General features: G+C 41.9%; 1 protein-coding gene across 1 annotated transcript; it reads right to left on the bottom strand.

Moving 5' to 3' along the window:
• Positions 1-15,356: 15,356 nt before the first annotated feature.
• On the bottom strand, positions 15,357-21,376 carry LOC142286076 (protein kinase C delta type-like). The gene is made up of 10 exons (XM_075333321.1): positions 20,979-21,376; positions 20,677-20,765; positions 20,356-20,526; positions 17,530-17,621; positions 17,334-17,396; positions 17,036-17,174; positions 16,734-16,925; positions 16,495-16,623; positions 16,235-16,401; positions 15,357-16,041 (listed from the first exon to the last, which is right to left on the bottom strand). The coding sequence occupies exons 1-10, from the start codon at positions 21,229-21,231 to the stop codon at positions 15,975-15,977; spliced, it is 1,362 nt and encodes a 453-aa protein (XP_075189436.1). The 5' UTR covers positions 21,232-21,376; the 3' UTR covers positions 15,357-15,974.
• Between the last annotated feature and the right edge of the window lie 751 nt (positions 21,377-22,127).

The following is a 22,127-nucleotide window of genomic DNA, read 5'->3' as shown; positions in this document are numbered from 1 at the left end:
CCATGACGGTGTTGCAGAACTGTGTGGTTTGCATTCACACTGTTATCATCTGCCTTATCTGTGAGGCTTCAGCTAACAAGGGTATTCGGGGGGGGGGGGGGGGATAATGTGTTTTGTCTATGTTTAGGTAGATAACTTGGAAGCTATTGTCATGCGCCACTGGTAAGTCGCGTTCACACACACACACACACACACACACACGCACAAACACACAATTACTGCTGCTACGCAGAGGGATTAGCAGTTAGTAGGCAACAGAATAGATTGTTCTATTATTTCAATTTTATGCATGGTTCTTAGGGTATGTGCACACGTTGCTTTTTTTTCCGCGCGGAAAAAAACGCACCCTCTGGCAGAGGGGAGAATTGTAAACAATGCTTTTTGAGAAACAACGCATCGAAAACGCATGCATTTTTCATGCGTTTTTCATGCGTTTTTCATGCGTTTTTTTAGGTGCGTTTTTTAAGACTTGTCAGTGTTAATAAAGTTGGTTGAACACAGACCTTTGGAAAAAAAAACCTGTGATGTCATTTCCTTCTCCACATTCTGTTTGGATAAATGGGAGGGCTTGGAATGGAAGGAGCACCATTTGAATTTTGGAAAACTTGAAATAAACTTCGCGCACCAAGCCCCTTAGGTACCTATATGTCAGAAAACCCCCACAAGTGACCCCATTTTGGAATCTGCACCCATCAAGGATTTTATTCAGGAGTATATTAAGCATTTTGAATCCACAGCTACTTCACCCAAAATGTTGCTGTAGCAACAATATTCTCACTTTTAGGCCCGTTTCACACGTCAGTGAAAAACACTGACGTTTTTCACTGGCGTGTAAAACACGCACATGTCCCTCCGTGTGCCGTGAATCACGGCACACATGGGTTGTCTAAGTGCAATCCGGGCTCCGTTCTCCGTGGCCCGTGATTGCACTTAGAGATTAACTCACCTGCACCCGCTCCCGCTCTCCATGGTGCTGATCGCTCCCGCGGTGCAGCATCCGGCCGGCGCTGACCCCCGCAGCAGCTGCTTCCGGGTCGGCTGTGTCGTGCATCATGAATATGCGCGACAATAATGAGCCGGCTCAGAAGCAGCAAGCTGCACGGGCTGCAGAGGACATCGCTGGACGCCGGGTGAGTTAAAATGATTTTTATTTTAAAAGCACGTTTTTTTCTGGCACGTGTTTCACGGATCACACCACTGCGTGGTCCGTGGAACATCAGTGATGCCAGAAAAAAATGGACATGTCTCCGTGCGGCAATCACGCACACGCGGGTACGCCGCATGTAGACACGTACAGTGAAAAATCACTGATGTGTGAGCAGACCCATTCATTATAATGGGTCTGCGTATGTCAGTGATCCTGGTACGTTTAAAAAAAAGCACAAACGTACCAGAATCACTGACGTGTGAAAGGGGCCTAAGGCTATGTGGCCATGATCCAGCGACACGGCGTCTAGTACAGTGTCAGCCTTCCTGCAGCTACCCATGCCCACGATTTGGGTTCAGGCTGCTGTGGAGCTCTATGCTACCTGCAGAGAACACTCTCGTCTCCGCAGCATAAATTGACATGCTGAGGCTCGGGAAGCCACGCTACCGGTCAGTTTATGCTGCGGAGAAAAGAAGCACAGTGGGCATGGGATCTCCAAAAATCCTTCCACTGTGCTTCTACTGCACAACGCAGCGTTATGGACGCAGGAAAAACACTCAGAGCCCATAACGCTACAAACCCTGATTGTGGACACACAGCCTAAAAAGCGTCAATGGATGAAGGGATGTCAAATATATAGAACGTCCCACCCCCGCCTGCATATTCTAAGCTGGCACCTTTAGTACCTTTCATGTGGCACTAAAGGGTGCCTAGCTTAGTATTTATCCAATAAAAAAAAAAAATAAAAAAATGAAAAAAATGGCGTGGGGTCCCCCCTATTTTTGATAGCCAGTCAGGGTAAAGCAGACAGCTGTAGCCTGCAAACCACAGCTGGCAGCTTCATCTTGGCTGGTGATCAATTTGGAGGGCTCCCCAGGCTTTTTTTTTTTTATTTATAAATAAAGAATAAAAAAAAAATAACGTGGGGTCCCCCCAAATTAGATCACCAGCCAAGGTGAAGCTGACAGCTGGGGTCTGGTATTCTCAGGGTGGGAAGAGCCATGGTTATTGGACTCTTCTCAGCCTAAAAATAGCAGGCCGCAGCCGCCCCAGAAGTGGCGCATCCATTAGATGCGCCAATCCTGGCGCTTCGCCCCAACTCATCCCGCGCCCTGGTGCGTTGGCTAACGGGGTAATAAATGGGGTTGATACCAGATGTGTAATGTCACCTGGCATCAAGCCCAGCAATTAGTGATGTCACGGCGTCTATCAGATACCCGACATAACTAATTGACACTAAACAAAAGCAAAAAAAGACAACAAAAAATTTTTTATTAGAAAAAACACTCCCCAAATCATTCCCTTGTTCTCCAATTTAATAAAAAAAATGGGTCCGCAGAAATCCATTTGGATGTCCCACGTCGGCTCTGGACCTTCTAGAATATGGGGGCACGTTCAGGGAACGTATCCCCCATTTTCTAGGAGGGCAGACCCTCCATTTGAGGAGAGTGGGTGCAAAAATCTGCACCCACTCTCCCCGGGTCACAGCTGCAGAGTGCCGAGCAGCCAGCACAGCTCACACTGAACACAGTGCTGGCTGTCAGCTGCTCGGAACATGTGACCGGCCGGCGTCTGCTGTGAAGGAGGAGGGGGCCGCGGGGGATCAGCGCTGCGACCGGACAGGTATGTATGACACCGGGGGGAATAGGGGGTGAGCGGGCAGGGCCTGGGTGCATTTTTCTGTCGCATGTCTCAAGGCACATGCGACAGATAACATAGGAGCAGGGCGGCCGGTGCGCTACTGTGCGCGCGGCCATGTTGGATTTTCGGGAGGGGGGTCGGGGCGGGCACTTTGGCGACACCGGGGGCTTTGCCAGGAAGTGAGGTCAACAGGAAGCCTCTTGACCTCACTTCCAGGTAAATGCCTGCGTTCTGGCGTGCCGACAAAGCCCGCGGACCGCAACAAAAAAGCAGGTCCATGCGGTGTAGCTGCGTTCTGACCCCACATCATTGATTTCAATGGGGGAGAGAACGCAGCCACAACGCACAAAAGAAGTGACATGCTGCTTTTCTTTCCGCACCGATTTTTGGCATCCAAAACGCTGCGGAAAGAAACGCAGCATGTGCACTGATTTTTCAGCTTTCCCATACACTTTGCTGGGAAAGCTGAACGCATGCAATTTGCCACTGAAACGCTGCGGTTCAAAACGCAGCGTTTCCGCGGTAAAAAACGCAACGTGTGCACACAGCCTTATTGTTTGTTTTGGGAAAGTTAAACAATCATTTATCAACACAACTGCCTGGAGTCCTTTTCCTGTTATCATAGTATCATAGTTTTAAGGTTGAAGGGAGACTCTAAAGGCTGCTTTACACGAGTCGATCTATTGTGCGATGCATCGTTGGGGTCACGGATTTTGTGACGCACTTCCGTCATTCGTAACGACATCTCCTCATGTGACAGCTCCTTGCGAGTTCAACCGATGCCTAATCGTTTGAAATTCGGCCATCGTGTACTCATCGTTTAATTCCATAAAATCGGTCAGTTTAGTCTTAATGAATGACACATTGCAAAGTGTGACACCGTGTAATCGGCCATCCTCGTAGTTGTTTGTGACGTCAGTAAACGTTCAGGGCGTATTTGTGGTTTTAAATAATCACGCCTAATCTAATCTGATTGGTTGTAGCAGATGCGTTGTGATAGGTTATTACTGTTATAAAAGACGGCGCTGTAGTCATGATGTGTGAACATTCATCCTTGGCGTCATGCCCAGTGTTTTATAGTGCATTACTCCTAATTTTTCTGACGTTAGTTTTTTCGCTGGATTTTCCGACCTCACTCCTTGTATACCTTTTTTGTGGTAAGTTGTTATATGCCAATCTTTCCTTTTTGGATCAAAATCGACATTTGGCATCATTATAATGTGTGTGTTTTATATAATTTAAGGTAACAGGATGTTCAGCAATGTCGAAACTGACATTTTATCTGTGGGTCTCCTTATGACCGAGATATTGCAGGAGGAGGAGGAAATGGACCAAAATACACGTATGAATCCTCGGCCCAAAAGATTATGGTCACGTCAATGGCTGCTTCGAAGGGATGAGATATCCCACGTGCGTCTAGTGCATGATTTACAGGAACGCAATCCGCATGATTACCGCAACTATCTACGTATGTCGGAAGAATCTTTCTCATTAGTCCTGACGCGTATCAGCCCATACATAAAGCGCAGAGATACTTTAATGCGTAAGGCTGTTCCTGCGGAAGAAAGGTTGCTGGTGACTTTGCGCTATCTTGCCACAGGCCGTAGCCTCACTGATTTACAATATTCTGCCGGTATTTCGAGATCCCTATTAAGTTCATTAATTCCGGAGACTTGTCAGGCAATAATACATGCGTTAGCAGATTTCATGCCTTTCCCCAAGACAACTTCAGAATGGTCTGATATAGCTCATAATTTTGCGACGAGGTGGCAATTTCCCTGCTGTGGTGGTGCGATTGATGGCAAGCACATAAGAATAATTAAACCCCCAAATAGTGGTTCTTTTTTTTATAACTATAAAGGTTTCTTTAGTATAATTTTATTTGCAGTTGTTAATGCAAATTATGAATATTTAACAGTGGATGTAGGAATAAATGGCCGTGTTTCCGATGGTGGCGTTTTAGAACAAATTGATTTTGGAAAGCGTTTATTTAGTTCACAATTACCTTTGCCTCCAAATTCAGGAAATGAAAATAATTTAAATTTTGTTTTTTTAGGGGATGAGGCATTTCCTCTTCAAAGCCATCTCCTGCGTCCTTATCCCCAGACTACTTTGAGTCCCGAGCGTCAATATTTCAATTACCGTCTCTCAAGGGCACGTTTGGTTGTTGAGAATACGTTTGGAATTATGGCAAGTCGGTTTCGTGTATTCTCAACACCAATAAATCTCAAACTCGAATCCATTGATAGTGTAGTTCTTGCCAGCTGTGTTCTACATAATTTTTTACTCAAAAAGGATGCAGCAGCCTACATGCCCCCGGGGTATGTAGACAACATTGGCAGTGATGATTCCGATGTTGTCCCAGGAGTTTGGCGTTGTAGTGATCCACAGTTGCCATCCCTGCCGACACCTCAATCTTTTGGTCGTGTCCGGCATGATGCCATAATCAATCGGGATCGTTTTTGTGATTATTTGAATGCGTCATAATTTTTTTTTTCATTATTTGACCAATTTTTTTTATTTTATTTTTTTTTCATTTTTATAATAGAAAAGGCATTTCTGAACATTAGAGTGTGTTAACAAAGTCGGAGAACATTACCTTTTGTGTAAACTATATTTTTTATTTAAAACAATGAAACAAACATAATTACATTAAAACTTGAAGTAAAGTAAGAAATAACTATCAACAAACAAATTCACTTTGTTATAAATATATGAATACAAATATATTTATAAAATACATACATTACATGATTTCAAAGCATTACAACTTTATTCTATGTTTCACAAATAAACACTGCCATCACTTCCTTTCACTACAAGGCAGGCTGGAATTTTCACTTCCGGTTTAAAAATCGCATAAACAAACATGTCTGCAAACATGCGAGCAACTGTCTGGGGAGATGCAGAAATCCATCTTCTTGTCACCGAAATGGATGAAAGAGACTATGATTGTCTACTTATATCTGAACGTCCAAGGGAGCATAAAAAAAAAGTTCTACGCAAGATTAAGAAATCTCTTCGGAAGAAATTTGGCCTCCACCGCTCAAAAACGCAGATCAGGAAGAAAATGGCTGATCTGAAATATCGTGACAAGCAACGTCTAGCAGAAATTAGAGCACAAAATAACACTACTCGAGGTATATTTTAACAATAAATGATTGGTTTTTTTTATTTGGCACTTTTTTCAAAAAACCATGTGTATAATATCAATCATACATGTGTTTACATAATATGCCATGTTAGTAATTTTTTTTTTCTATAAAAATTGTTTATTTTCTCTTTTTTGAAAGGATCATCACATGTAGCAGACCAAGGGAGCGCAATAAACAATAATCCAGGAACTTCATCAGAACCAATTCCTGTTTTGGATCAAAATGAGGTTTCAGAGCAAGGTTTGTTTTTATTTTAACTTGCCAGTTTTTTTGTTTTTTTTTTAAAAAAAGGAAAAAACCAAATAGTGAACTATTATGTCACTCCCTAGATAACATTGAAGAACATCCTCCTATTGCTGCAACACGTGTTCATGCTGTTGGTTGGACACTCAGCTCTGATTCAGATTCTGCGTCTGTGCAAGTTAGATCAGGTTTTTGTTTATTTTTTATAATTTTGGTTGATAAAATGTATGTTTTTGTTTTAAATATTTTTTTTTTTTTTTAACCAGATGATCGACCAAAGCTTGAAGAAGTGTATCAGTCAGCATGCAGATTATACCAGACAGCACAAGATCATGTACAATTGTTAAAAACATACATGGATGATAATGCATAATTTTGTTTGGCAATTTTAATTTTAAACCGTTTGCAGTCACAACATGTAATGATGTTTTGACCATGTTCTTTTTTTGTACATAAGGCCTAAAAATATTTTGAGAATGGGTATTTAAAACTCTATATAATAAAAAAATTTTGACAAAAAATTTGGTTTTTTTGTTTTTTTTTTAAAGAAAACAACATGACAATTATTTTGTTCTAAACCTAACATTTATTGTGAAATATATACAGCGAAAATTATGTGAGTCTGAAAAAGCAAAATATTTACAGTTTGTAGACAAATATTTTCTTTGTCTTATTTTGAATGCAAATTGCGTATCAAAATTAAAAAAAAAAAAGTAAAAAAAAAAAATTACCGACGCCTTTTGCTTTTAACTTTTCGAGGTGGTGACAGTGCAACAGATTCCCCAAGGGTTGCCACATCAGCAACAACAGATGTATTTTCAGGCAAAAAATCTTCTTTTAATACTGTAGCCGATGTAAGGCGATTTTCTTGTGCCGCATGTAGGACTTGGGCGATGATTCTTTCGGCATGTAATTTTTGATTCTTTTCCAGTATTTTGCAAACATCATCAACATAATGCGCAAATCCAGATACAGGTGGACGGTCATGTTTCTCAAGTATTGACCGACAAATAGACGCCAACTCGTTTCCACGTGACAATAAAGTTGGTCTTCTCATTCTCCTTGGTAATTGCCTTAACAAAGGTCTTGATGTGGCAGGTGTTTGTTCACACGATGTTACAGATGGATTCTGTGAGCTATTTGTAGTTTCCTGCTCTTGAGAAGTGCTTTCAGTAGCATAATCCTACATTTGTAACAAGAAAAAAAAAAAAAAATTAGAAAGATATGTGAACACATTAGAGAGATGATACAACATATTTTGGAACTACAATAATGGAAAAAAAAAAAAACATGTAACCCTTTTGTGTTTACAATTTTTTCTGTTGGTTATTTATGTTGGTACATAAAACAAAATTTCCAAAAAAACAAAAGCAGATCATACAACACCTTAAAAATTGTTTATAAAAAAAAAAAAATAGTGTGTAAAGAAACATTTATGAATAAAGGTAAATATACCAATTGTGTCGCTGACTCGCTGCCAATTGCCCCATTTTCTGACTCCTGAATGGAAAGCATACTTGTTGATGACCTTGGAATCTCTTGATCTCTTGTGAAGTCAAGTAGATCAAAATACCACAGCCGTGGGACATAAAGATCGGCAGTCGCAGCCCCTGAACGTCGTGACTCCTCGACTTTATTTAGTTCCTTTTTATATACAGTGCGTATTCCTTGTATTTTTTTCTTGATCAGATTTACATCCACAGGCTCATTTGGAAAATGGTTTTTAAAGATAGTAATCAGATCCGCATAAGCTGCTTGTTTGATGCGTTTGTTACTATATTCAGGCGATTTAATTTTCCAAAGACAGGTTAATGTGCGATATTTTTCAATGAAATCACGCAAAAATAATTCGTTTTGATGAGCCGTCATCTGTGAAAGATTATATGAGAACATTTTATTTGACACTGTTATAATAAACATGTAATTTTTTACATTTTTAAAAGAACAAAAATGAGAAAAAATAATAAAAAACATTATTATGTTTCAAAAAACATAATACACGATAAAACCTACACAAATAACAATAATAAATAAACATGAAAAAAAAAAAGATTGTGAACGGCTAAATGACACAATAAAGAAACCATACAAAACCAAATTTTACCCACCTTTGGAGGATAGATACTCTGAATTCGTCAAAAACCAGAGCACAAACAAGATTGATGCTAAGGACACATGAGGCAACAAAGACAGGCGCAGAAGCGAAACTATATATATGGTATGTAACCAATCAACCACATTAGCAGAACTGGATTGAGCAGGTCAGAAGAATTCAGGGCGTGCAACAATCCAGACAACGTCACGGAGGGCTGTATAGTTTGCCTAATTACGCCCATACAAAAGACAGATTGACCAAAGGAAAACATGTGTGAAGCCTTTTGGACGTCCGCCATGGCCAATCAATATATCGATGAGCGCTTTGTGGTCGTTTGACAACACTCAACGTGTGACACATGGACAAATACCTATCAGCGATACAAAAAAAAAAAGACTTTGCCAAATAAATCGCACGATGGATTGACTCGTGTAAAGCAGGCTTAAGTCCATCTAGTTCAACCTGTAGCCTAACATGTTGATCCAGAGGAAGGCAAAAAAAACCCAATGTGGCAAACAAGCTCCAATAGGGAAAAAATTTCCTTCCTGACTCCACATACGGCAATCAGACTAGTTCCATGGATCAATACCCTGTCATAAAATCTAATATACATAACTGGTAATATTAAATTTTTCAAGAAAGGCGTCCAGGCTCTGCTTAAATGTTAGTAGTGAATCACTCATTACAACATCATGCGGCAGAGAGTTCCATAGTCTCACTGCTCGTACAGTAAAGAATCCTCGTCTGTGGTTATGATTAAACCTTCTTTCCTCAAGACGTAGCGGATGCCCCCGTGTTCCAGTCACAGGCCTAGGTGTAAAAAGATCTTTGGAAAGGTCTCTGTACTGTCCCCTCATATATTTATACATTGTGATTAGATCCCCCCTAAGCCTTCATTTTTCCAAACTAAATAACCCCAAGTTTAATAACCTGTCTTCGTATTGCAGCCCACCCATTCCTCTAATAATCTTGGTGGCTCTTCTCTGCACCCTCTCCAGTTCAGCTATGTCCTTCTTATATATCGGTGACCAGAATTGTACACAGTATTCTAAGTGCGGTCGCACTAGTGACTTGTACAGAGGTAGAACTATATTTTTTTCATGAACACTTATACCTCTTTTAATACATCCCATTATTTTATTAGCCCTGGCAGCAGCTGCCTGACACTGTCCACTAAAGTGAAGTTTACCATCCACCCATACACCCAAGTCTTTTTCTGTGTCTGTTTTACCCAGTGTTCTACAATTAAGTACATAATCATAAATGTTATTTCCTCTACCCAAGTGCATGACCTTACATTTATCTACATTAAACTTCAATTGCCACTTCTCAGCCCAATCCTCCAATTTACATAAATCTCTCTGTAATATAAAATTATCCTCCTCTGTATTGATTACCCTGCAGAGTTTAGTATCATCTGCAAATATTGAAATTCTACTCCGCATGCCCCCAACAAGGTCATTAAAAAATATGTTGAAAAGAAGCGGGCCCAATACTGACCCCTGTAGTACCCCACTATAAACTGAGACCCAGTCTGAGTACGTACCATTAATAACCACCCTTTGTTTCCTATCACTGAGCCAGTTTTTAACCCAGTTACACATATTTTCCCCTATCCCCATTATTCTCATTTTATGTACCAGCCTTTTGTGTGGCACCGTATCAAAAGCTTTTGAAAAGTCCATATACACAACATCCACTGCATTTCCCTGGTCCAGGCTTGAACTTACCTCTTCATAGAAGCTGATCAAATTAGTTTGACAGGATCGATCCCTCATAAACCCATGTTGATACTCTGTCATAAGGTTATTTTTCTTGATATACTCCAGTATAGCATCTCTCAAGAAACCCTCAAGGATTTTACCAACCGTAGAGGTTAAACTTACCGGCCTATAATTTCCCGGCTCAGTTTTTGTCCCCTTTTTGAATATTGGCACCACATTTGCTATGCGCCAGTCCTGCGGTACCGACCCTGTTATTAAGGAATCTGAGAAGATTAAAAATAATGGTCTATCTATCACAGAACTCAATTCCTGTAGTACTCTGGGGTGTATGCCATCCGGGCCCGGAGATTTGTCAACCTTAGTGATTTTGAGGCGGCGGCGTACTTCCTGCTGGGTTAAGCAGGTAATACTCAAGGGTGAATTTATGGTATCACTGGTCATGTCATCTGCCATGGCATTTTCTTGTATAAAAACCATAGAAAAAAAGTAATTCAGCAGGTTGGCTTTACTCTCATCCACCTCCACCATTTCACCAAGACTATTTTTAAGGGGGCCAACACTATCGCTTTTCAGTTTTTTACTGTTTATGTAGTTAAAGAATATTTTAGGATTACTTTTACTTTCTCTCGCAATGAGTCTCTCTGTCTCAAACTTAGCTAACTTAATTTGCTTTTTACATATTTTATTTAATTTTCTATAATTATATAATGCCTCATCACTACCTACCCTCTTTAATTCTTTTAAGGCTTTTTGTTTTTCTTTTATTGCTTCCCTTACAGCTCTATTTAGCCATAGGGGTTTCCTCCTATTTCTAGCATGTTTGTTCCCATAGAGTATATTTTCTGCACAAGCCCTATTCAGGATGCTCAGAAAAGTCTCCCATTTGCTTTGTGTACTTTTATTACTTAGTACATCATCCCAGTTTATTGTACAAAGATCATCTCTCAACCGTTTAAAATTTGCTTTCCTGAAGTTTAGTGTCCTTGTAGCCCCTCTACTATACATCTCTTGCGTGGTTTTGCTGCATACTGTGGAGCCCACCCTGTACACAAATTAAAATGAAGCATAAGTCGCAATGGGAATTTCACTGTGCTACAATGCGGCCTAGCGGGGCTGTGCAACCACCGCCTGCCCCATCAAGTGCATCTGCGTGCTCTTCATCTTCTGTGACTGTGTGGACAGGAGTCACACATGCTTTTTCACACTGAACTTCCACCCCTTTACCCGTAAGCGGGAGTGTGATTGGCAGGTCGTCACTTGTTTTGGAAGTGGAAACAAATGGTATTGTTGAGCTGTCAGACATCGAGAGAACCAGCATTGGATGAAGGCAACATTATATCCACGCCTGCACCTTCGTCACAGATTGGCTGGACTACCTCCAGTTAATAATTGCGTTCCAGAAATGGAAAGGAGTGTAGAATGCACGTGTGTTGTACCTTGCTTGGCAGCAAAGGAACACTAACTTAATATTCCAGACAATTTTAGGATGGCAGAAAAAGAGTCAGCTCTTTGGGCAAATTAAATAGCGTGGCAAAAGTGGGCAGGTGGGTACAGTGGCCGTGTTCTGTGGGTACCAGGACAGTAAAAGAAGCCTCACTTTCTATCCCTCCTAATGATCAAAGGCAGCAAGGAATTCCCTGAGTTTGCTATAAAATTTGCGTAGCAAAATGTGCAGGAGGGTGTCATGTAAATTGCTTGGGAGTACAACAGACACTTTTTGGATGCCACTAAGTTTCCTCAGTGTTTGCTATTATAATAGCTTAGTAAAAATGAGCAGGAGGGTGGAATGTAGAGGTGCTGGAACTTGCTTGGCACCAGTAGGACACTAATGGAGTACAACAGCCACCTTTTGGATGCCACTAAGTTTCAGCAGTTTTTGCTATTATAATAGCTTAGTAAAAATGAGCAGGAGGGTGGAATGCAGAGGTGCTGGAAATTGCTTGGCACCAGTAGGACACTAATGGAGTACAACAGCCACTTTTTGGATGCCACTAAGTTTCAGCAGTTTTTGCTATTATAATAGCTTTGTAAAAATGAGCTGGAGGGTGGAATGCAGAGATGCTGGAAATTGCTTGGCACCAGAGGGACACTAATGGAGTACAACAACCACTTTTTGGATGCCACTAATTTTCAGCATTTTTGGCTATTATAATAGCTTAGTAAAAATGAGCAGGAGGATGTAATGCAGAGGTGTTGGAAATTGCTTGGCACCAGTGGGACACAAATGAAGTACATCAGCCACTTTTTGGATGCCACTAATTTTCAGCATTTTTGGCTATTATAATAGCTTAGTAAAAATGAGCAGGAGGGTGGAATGCAGAGGTGCTGGAAATTGCTTGGCACCAGTGAGACACTAATGGAGTACATCAGCCACTTTTTGGATGCCACTAACTGGCAGCACTCTTTTCAATTAAAATGGCTTTGCAAAAATGTGCAGGAGGGTACAGTGGCCGGGTTGTGGGTCAGTGTAGAGGAAAGGAAGCCTCACTTTCTATCCCTCCTAATGGTGAAATGCAGCAAGGAATTCCCTGAGCTTAGCTACACAGACGCTGTTAACTGAAGCTGTATACAGCATTTCCACGGACCTGACTGTCACCTATGGCTCTGAGCCAGATGTAATTAGCCCTGACAAGGGCTGAAATAAACTTCTGTCCCTAATCAGTAGAGCGCTGTGTGTAGAGCGTACACAGCAGGACCGGCGACAGGAGCTGCGTGAGCGGTGACTGACACCCAGACGCAGAATGCAGATAACGGCGTCCTGAGGGAAAATGTCCGTATTTATAATGCAAGGACATGTGACATTTACAGCCTATGACACATGCCCTTGCTTGTCTGGCAAAAAGACCACTTAGCCGTGTGTTTGTCTGGGATTGACCTGCATCCTGGCCTGCCCCACTACACGCGCGCTTAGGGAAAAAAATGGCGATCGGCATTTTCTCAGCAACACAGATCTAAAACCCGTCCCCCCCACACACTATACGCTAAAATTTGATAATAGTGTGAATCACAGACTGACTCACATTATTACAGTGAAAAGCCAGCTAGTAATTAGCTAGGCTTTTTGCTGATAGAACCGTTCTCGAACGTAACTCACGCTGCCAAACTTTTAGCAAAAAGCTCGAGTTCTAGTTCTATCTAGAACACTCCCCAAAATCACTCGAACGCGAACTGGAGAACCACGAACCGCGCTCAACTCTAGTAGTGACTGGTGTCACAGTGGGCTTTTGATTTTTGTTCTCTTTACAGCATTTATCATGTATTTAATTCATTTTATATTTTGATCGGTAAAACATTTATAGACAATAACAAATATTCCTTTTTATTTATTTTTTTAAATGAGTAAAGAGAAGATAATTTAACATCTTTTCTTTTTTTTAGCTTTTAAAAAAACGTTTTTTAAATGTATTTCTTTTTTATTGTTTTAGTGGATATGACCTTTATGTATAATAATTGCTTTTAAAGCACCTGTAACAACCAGAACTATAAAATGTAGACATTATTTCTCGTGAGTAATTAATAATATAAAAAACTCAAACAATGCACCAGTAAGGCATTTCTTTCTTCCTCCCACCCTCCAAAAACAGATTTAAAATTAATCAAAATGTCTGCTGTACCCAAAATAACACCAATGAAAAGTGAATACAAGTTATCACCACATTACATGCACTCTGTGCTCTTAAGTGGGTGACTGTAAAATATTTATCCATGGAGATACAAAATAAATCTACTACTACTAGTATATGATGGTGAATGGTCCAGTTTATTACTGGTAAAAATAATCTTAGGTTCCTCTGTAGCACTAGTGGTGTGAGCTCCACTGAGGGCAGAGGGTGATAAGTTGCCATTTTCGTGTTGTGTTTATCCATCGGCACTCAGGAGAGGAAATACCCCTGTGGGGGAAACCTATAGGGAACCATGGCCTAAGGATAAGTGACCTTCCCTGGGGGCACGAGGCAACATGTCATCCAGAAATGCTGGTCCGCGGTCATATTATTGACTCCTGGTAGGATTTTCATGGTCTGAAAAGAATGTGTTCTGTTATTGTGCCTGTTAGGCTGTCTGTGGGAGTGTAACACCCTCAGTGGTGCTCAAACCAAAATTCGTAACAAATTCCAATCATGTTAGAAGAAGAAAAGGTTGGTAAGAGGTTGGGACCTGTTGAAACGCGAGGACACGCGCAAACGGCCGCCATCGTCCACAGCACCCCACATTCTCCTTGCCACTGACTTTTAACATTGAAATAAAGGATTGGATTTATACCCAGTGAGATCCAACCTTTTCTTCTTCTAGCATGCCAAGGCCATTCACCTGGTAGCCAGTGGAAGTGTCACCTTAGGAACGGACAGGTGTTATCGTATGGAAATCTGGGGAGTGAAGGCGGATTTATACCAAGGTGTTACTCCCTGCTTGATCTGTTATGAATAAAACAGAATAATGGAAGACATTTTTCAAAACTGTAGCCAGGAAGAGTGAAGCAGTGAGCGATAGTCACCAGGAGCTCAGCCTGACGTGTATCTGCACTGTACACCTTTATCTATAATAGCTGGAATTGCTGTACCTGTAACCACTTAAAACTATAGCACTTACATATTATCTCTCCTGCACAAATGAAAACCCCCCAAAACACCAGAAAATCCATTTCTTCCTTCCTTCACCCCTCCAAAAACAGATTTAAAAATTGACCAGACAGTTTGATATAATCCAAAATGGTATCAGTGAAAAGTGTATACACGTTACCACCACATTACATGCACCCTATGCTCTTAAGGGGTGGATTGTAAAATAGTTATCCATGAAGATATAAAATAAATCTACTACTACTAGCACATGATGGTGAATGGTTTTGTTTATTGCTGTTAAATATCTTTTAAAAATCTTAGGTTCCTCTCTGTCACTAGTCGTGTGAGCTCCACCGAGGGCAAAAAGACTATAAGTTGCCATTTTCTTGTTGTATTTATCCATCGGCACTCAGGAGAGGAAAAACCCCCTGTGGGGGAAACCTCTAGGGAGCCATGGCCTACGGATAAGTGCCCTTCCCTGGGGGCACAAGGCAACATGTTGTCTAGTAGTGCTGGTCCACGGTCATATTATTGACTCCTGGTAGGATTTTCATGGTGTACAGCTCAATGGCCTAAGGATAAGAGCCCTTCCTTGGGGTCACAAGTCAGCATGTTGTTTTGTAGTGCTGGTCCACGGTCATTTTATTGACTCCTGGTAGGATTGTCATGGTCTACAGCTCCATGGCCTAAGGATAAGTGCCCTTTACTGTGGGCACAAGGCAACATGTTGTCGTGAAATGCTGGTCCACGGTCATATTATTGACTCCTGGTAGGATTTTCATGGTGTACAGCTCCATGGCCTAAGGATAAGAGCCCTTTACTGTGGGCACAAGGCAACATGTTGTCATGAAATGCTGGTCCACGGTCATATTATTGACTCCTGGTAGGATTGTCATGTTGTACAGCTCCATGGCCTAAGGATAAGTGCCCTTTACTGTGGGCACAAGGCAACATGTTGTCGTGAAATGCTGGTCCACGGTCATATTAGTAACTCCTGGTAGGATTTTCATGGTGTACAGGTCCATGGCCTAAGGATAGGAGCCCTTCCCTGGGGTCACAAGTCAGCATGTTGTCTTGTAGTGCTGGTCCACGGTCATATTATTGACTCCTGGTAGGATTGTCATGGTCTACAGCTCCATGGCCTATGTATGGATAAGTGCCCTTTCCTGTGGGCACAAGGCAACATGTTTTTGTGAAATGCTGGTGCACGGTCATATTATTGACTCCTGGTAGGATTTTCATGGTCTCCAGCTTCTTCTTGTATTCAGACACTGCAGATGCAGCAACAACCCCTAGCCCTGATTATGGTGGGGCAGAGGAGTGGATATGGCTGCACTGCAGGTCACGGCCCTCGGGATACTCATAGTTCTGGTGGAATAGGAACCGGTGGACAGCGGTTCTTAGAGCTGTTCACTTCCAGCGTTTTACCCTTCTCCAGATCCTGTGGAAGGCGTCCCTCACAATACTGCCAAATGTCCTGTCGGGAGAGATAATAGGTTAGAAAGGATTCTTATATCAGAATAAGACACATGAAATGGGGCTGTCCTGAGGGGAAACCACCTGCAGTTTAAAAGCAAATGGATTCCACATTAGACTCTGTTGACAGATCCATAAAGTTATGGAGGGGCCTATGAAACCCCCCTATCCCCGTCCCATTTACACTGACTCACCTGCGATGGGGTTTTACAGGTTTTGGCATTGGTTTTATGACCTTCCATCCATCACTGGCAAATGTAAATCCACAGAAGAGTTGTTGATCTTCTTCAGCTATTGGTGGTTTCATGGGTTTGATGAAGGACGGGACAGGATTCATTTTACATAATGTCATCTCTTCTTGCTGCGGAGGGAAGATACAAGAATCAGTATTCATAAAGAAGAAACACAACAGAAATGTACTTGTGCCACTATCTTCTCTGGGTCATTTACTTACAGGGGGTAGCTGGAATGGTGGACACGCTCTGGCTTCCTCTACAGCTGTCCAGTTAATCTCTGTAAAGAATGGATGATCCCTGATATTATCCACAAATTTTTGCCGACTTTCTGGTGACTTATCCAGGAGCTGGGAAGATATAATAAAGAAGATTATTCAGTCTCTAGTCATCCTCCATTTTCATTGTGTATTTCATTACATGTATCCACTCTATTACTGAGATGTGTCTTTATACTCACCCCCTTAATGATGGCTTTGAGTTGGGGGTCCAATTTCTTTGGGAAGAATGGTTCATCTTTGACTATTGCCATAATGGTGGTCCAATCAGATTTACCTTTATAGAATGGATGTCCACCAATAGCCATCTCATATAACACCACACCAGCAGAGAACCAGTCCACTGCTGTGTTGTAGGGCTTCTGTAGAAAAATCTGTGAAGACATGAAAAAGACAATAAAAGCTTTGTCCAGCCAGCAGAAGACATGGAGATGTCCAGCCTTGTACACAAGGATAACTCAGGAACATGTAGATAATTCCTCACCTCAGGAGCCCTGTATATATAGGTTCCAACACAATCTGAAGTCTTTGTATCGCCAAAGATGTTCATTGCGGCAAGACCGAAATCAGCAATCTTCAAGTGACCGGTGCTGTCCAGTAAAATGTTTTCTGGTTTTAGGTCTCTGATAAAGGGAAGAGTTTATAAAATGTGATAATTGTTATATTAGCCGGGCTGATGATGTATTATGGCCTGAAATATCAAGTCTCTACAGGGGGCATGAGGATGAGGGTATAGAAGTGTTTATACCAAGTCTACAGAGAAGAAGACATGCTGCACCTACCTGTGTATGATGCCTCTGGAGTGGAGAAACTGCAGCCCACAGATCAGCTCAGCGGCAAAAAATCTAATGAGAAAAAATGATAAAGGAAACAACATCCATCATTTCAACCACTAAACTACGAGACTAATAATGACATAAAGCCGGAATGTTCTTAACAACGATCATCTTCATCTAATGTATCCATGTTCTGTCTTACCTGGTGGCTGGAATGGGAAGTGGGGCATTGCGTTTCAGGAATTGTCTAAGGTCTCCTCCACTGAGATATTCCATGACGAAGAACACATAGTCCTATGATAAAACAGAGGAGATAATAGGTGTTACTGGTATAGTCTAGATAAAGAGCACTGGTGGTAATGTTATAATACATACAGTGCCTACAAGTAGTATTCAACCCCCTGCAGATTTAGCTGGTTTACACATTCGGAATTAACTTGGCATTGTGACATTTGGACTGTAGATCAGCCTGGAAGTGTGAAATGCACTGCAGCAAAAAAGAATGTTATTTCTTTTTTTCTTTTTTTTTTTTAAATTGTGAAAAGTTTATTCAGAGGGTCATTTATTATTCAACCCCTGAAACCACAAGAATTCTGTTTGGTTCCCCTAAAGTATTAAGAAGTATTTCAGGCACAAAGAACAATGAGCTTCACATGTTTGGATTAATTATCTCTTTTTACAGCCTTTTCTGACTAATTAAGACCCTCCCCAAACTTGTGAACAGCACTCATACTTGGTCAACATGGGAAAGACAAAGGAGCATTTCAAGGCCATCAGAGACAAGATCGTGGAGGGTCACAAGGCTGGCAAGGGGTACAAAACCCTTTCCAAGGAGTTGGGCCTACCTGTCTCCACTGTTGGGAGCATCATCCGGAAGTGGAAGGCTTATGGAACTACTGTTAGCCTTCCACGGCCCGGACAGCCTTTGAAAGTTTCCACCCGTGCTGAGGCCAGGCTTGTCCGAAGAGTCAAGGCTAACCCAAGGACAACAAGGAAGGAGTTCCGGGAAGATCTCATGGCAGTGGGGACATTGGTTTCAGTCAATACTATAAGTAACGTACTCCACCGCAATGGTCTCCGTTGCACACGAGCCCGTAAGGTACCTTTACTTTCACAGCGTTATGTCAAGGCTCGTCTACAGTTTGCTCATGATCACTTGGAGGACTCTGAGACAGACTGGTTCAAGGTTCTCTGGTCTGATGAGACCAAGATCGAGATCTTTGGTGCCAACCACACACGTGACGTTTGGAGACTGGATGGCACTGCATACGACCCCAAGAATACCATCCCTACAGTCAAGCATGGTGGTGGCAGCATCATACTGTGGGGCTGTTTCTCAGCCAAGGGGCCTGCCATCTGGTCCGCATACATGGGAAGATGGATAGCACGGCCTACCTGGAGATTTTGGCCAAGAACCTCCGCTCCTCCATCAAGGATCTTAAGATGGGTCATCATTTCATCTTCCAATAAGACAACGACCCAAAGCACACAGCCAAGAAAACCAAGGCCTGGTTCAAGAGGGAAAAAATCAAGGTGTTGCAGTGGCCTAGTCAGTCTTCTGACCTTAACCCAATTGAAAACTTGTGGAAGGAGCTCAAGATTAAAGTCCACATGAGACACCCAAAGAACCTAGATAACTTGGAGAAGATCTGCATGGAGGAGTGGGCCAAGATAACTCCAGAGACCTGTGCCGGCCTGATCAGGTCTTATAAAAGACAATTATTAGCTGTAATTGCAAACAAGGGTTATTCCACAAAATATTAAACCTAGGGGTTGAATAATAATTGACCCACACTTTTATGTTGAAAATGTATTAAAATTTAACTGAGCAACATAACTTGTTGGTTTGTAAGATTTATGCATCTGTTAATAAATCCTGCTCTTGTTTGAAGTTTGCAGGCTCTAACTTATTTGCATCTTATCAAACCTGCTAAATCTGCAGGGGGTTGAATATTACTTGTAGGCACTGTATAATACTATGGTAGTGACCTAGAAGAACATTGCACACAGATGGCCATATAGACAGGCATTGATAGAATATATAGAATACTCAGAGCCAGGGGCGTAATGATAGCGGTCACAGAGATCACAATTGCGACCTGGTCCGGCGACCACCATGCAGAGAAAGCAGCAGCCGTCTCCTCTCTGTGAGAAAGGAGCTGCACTGTAATAGCAGACCACGCAGTCGCTATGGGGCCTGTGAGTCAGGGGGGCCCGGTGCCAGCGTCCTTGCCTATCATTGCACGAAATAATGACGAAGGATGGAGCAGAGCACTCCTCTCCATCCTTCATCATTCTCGCCCTGTGCCTGCCGTTGACATCTCAGTACAGCTGAGTCTCACTAAGACTGCAGAGACACTGACCGGTGCAGTGGGGTAACAAGGAGAGGTGAAGATGGAGCAGCGGGGAAATGAGGGGAGGTGAGGACTTGTTTATTTTTTATCATTGAGTACACGGTGGGCAGAGGCTCATGGGAGTGCATTCAATGGTATGGGGCCTACATAGTATAATATGATGGACACCTTATACATAGGCTATATGGGGGCATTATAATACAATGAGTCTAGTAGGGTGCATTAAATGATATGGGGGCTGCATAATATATTTGAAGAATTATGGGGGAGCATTATAAAACTTGGAGGACTATGAGGGTGCATTATAATATATGAAGGGTTATGTGGGACCCATTATACTTTATGGAAGGCTTTGTGGGGGCCATTATAGTATTTGAAGGGCCATTATAGTATTTGGAAAGTTATATACGAGAGGGACAAAGATAAAAGCTTAGGATGGGAAAGATTTGTGCTGAGGGAAAAAGGCTCTGCTATACATCTTTCCCTCAGCACCAAGCTTTCCGGTGCTTTGCTCTGATAGCATGGAAAAGCTGGGTGCTGAGGGAAAGATGTATATCAGAGCATGTAATATTATGGTAGTGACCTAGAAGAACGTTGCACACAGATGGCCATATAGATCTGGCCTTGATAGAATATATAGAAGACTCAAAGTTGTTAGATCATCAGTCTCTTACCTGGGACTGGAAGGTGGAAAAAGCCCGAGTAATGAATGGACTCTTCCTAGTCATCTCCAGGACTTGTCGCTCTATCAGGATTTTGTCTCTTGACTCTTCAATTATGAACCTCTTCTCCACCATCTTCACTGCCACTTGTTTTTGGCAGGCCTTATGTGTGGCCAACATGACCTGGAGGATACAGAGCATTAGAACTGGATGAAAGGCCTGTCCTGCCATGAGACAGGAGGAGAAAATGTGAAGCAGTAACGTTCCTAGAGCCATATTACTGCTCCACATCACACACATGAAGAAAATGTCACCACAATTCCTAATACTTACTTTACCAAATCCGCCTTGTCCAATGGTTTTATGGAAGGTGAAGCTCTTCAGTCCAGTCACAATGATGGGGGATTCAGCTGGGGTTGTCCCTAATGGAGAGAGGAGAAATTAGATGTATTATTCCTATATTATGCTAATGTGGCCTCCTATAGCAATTATAACATGGGGTAGAACAATATTAGGGGGGTATCAACGAGAAAAGGCACAAAAATCACAATAGTTGGCGTATTCTAAAGGTTCACAAACCTGTCAATTACTACATTAGGGGCTGTTGGCTCTTGGGGTCTTAGATCTGCACTCACCTGACAGCTGCTCAATGTCTGCTTTGGGGGAGACGCTGGATCCATCATCAGCTTTGTCCCCCATCGCTTCTCCCCTTTTCCTCTTGCTCACGATACTCTCCTGTATCGGGCTTCCAGGTCTCTTTGAAGCCTTGATAAGGCTTTGGTTGGTGCCATCTTTCTCACTCTCAGATGATTCTAGTTTTCTTTTTTTTGGCACCTCATCTATGCTTTCTCCCTTTCTCTTCCTCAAACTCTCCATATTCAGCTCCATAGATGAAATTCTGTGCTGAGGAAGGTCCTGTCCACCTCTGGAGCGCTCCCGGATGGCGCCTGGAACTGCTCTTCTAACAGGCCTTCTAGTAATCGGTATTATATTTTATATAAAACCAAAATTTGCTAAGCGCAAGTAAAAATCGCCTTCACTCACTAAGTGATGAAAACAAATGGACGATATTCAGGCTGCAGCGACATTCTGATGATTGTTCTATGACATCACAGGGGCATTGTGACATCATCACATTCTAAAGGTCACATGACATCAGAGTGACTTGAGCCTGGCCGTGAGGTCTGTGTTCTTCAACAGTTATTATTAAGTCTCTTTATCATTTATTAGTCTCCATTTGAGCCCATAAAACTCCAAAATAAAAGTTTTCAAATACAAAAAAAAATAATTTAAATTAATTTATCTTTCTTTTACATTTTTTTTTTACACCATTTATCACTTAGCTTGTATATTGTAATGTAAATAGTATAAAAAAATTAATGTAAGGGGGTAATAAAAGCGCTGCTGAGTATGATAGACAGGAAAAATATCATCATGAGAAGTCAGTAAAAGAATAGGGGTGATGCGTTTCAGTATGGGACAGATGTCTTCATCAGGTCATGCTTGTATGTTAGCAGTACAACAGACAGAGATTAAATGGACAAAAAAGGAGGGAAAAGAGTTACACCCGGACATCATGGAGCTTAAAGTTGCCTTTGTGAGAAATCCCCTTTATTGTAAATGTATCCTATATAATATTAGTTACAGGGGGTCACCTAATTCAGAAGATCTCACCTGTATGAATATAATGTTCTCTGAATCTCTCATGTGGTCACTAAGGCTTGATCACCGCTGTGTCTGTCACTGAGCGGCAGCCGATCCTCCTGACCCCAACTCACTGCTAT

Source organism: Anomaloglossus baeobatrachus, chromosome 2 (assembly GCF_048569485.1).
Source record: "Anomaloglossus baeobatrachus isolate aAnoBae1 chromosome 2, aAnoBae1.hap1, whole genome shotgun sequence".
Lineage (NCBI taxonomy): Eukaryota > Metazoa > Chordata > Amphibia > Anura > Aromobatidae > Anomaloglossus > Anomaloglossus baeobatrachus.
The sequence above is the reverse complement of the archived record's forward strand: the minus strand, read 5'-3'. Positions and strand labels throughout refer to the sequence as shown.

What these genes read in the sequence shown, in the direction of transcription:
- LOC142286076 (XM_075333321.1), bottom strand. Translation starts at nt 21,231, where the DNA reads ATGGAGCTGAATATGGAGAGTTTGAGGAAGAGAAAGGGAGAAAGCATA. An exon ending in TCCAGAGGCATCATACACAG is followed by an intron (nt 17,175 to 17,333) that starts GTAGGTGCAGCA and finishes TCCCTTTATCAG; the next exon opens with AGACCTAAAACCAGAAAACA. An exon ending in CACCATTCCAGCTACCCCCT is followed by an intron (nt 16,402 to 16,494) that starts GTAAGTAAATGA and finishes TTCCCTCCGCAG; the next exon opens with CAAGAAGAGATGACATTATG.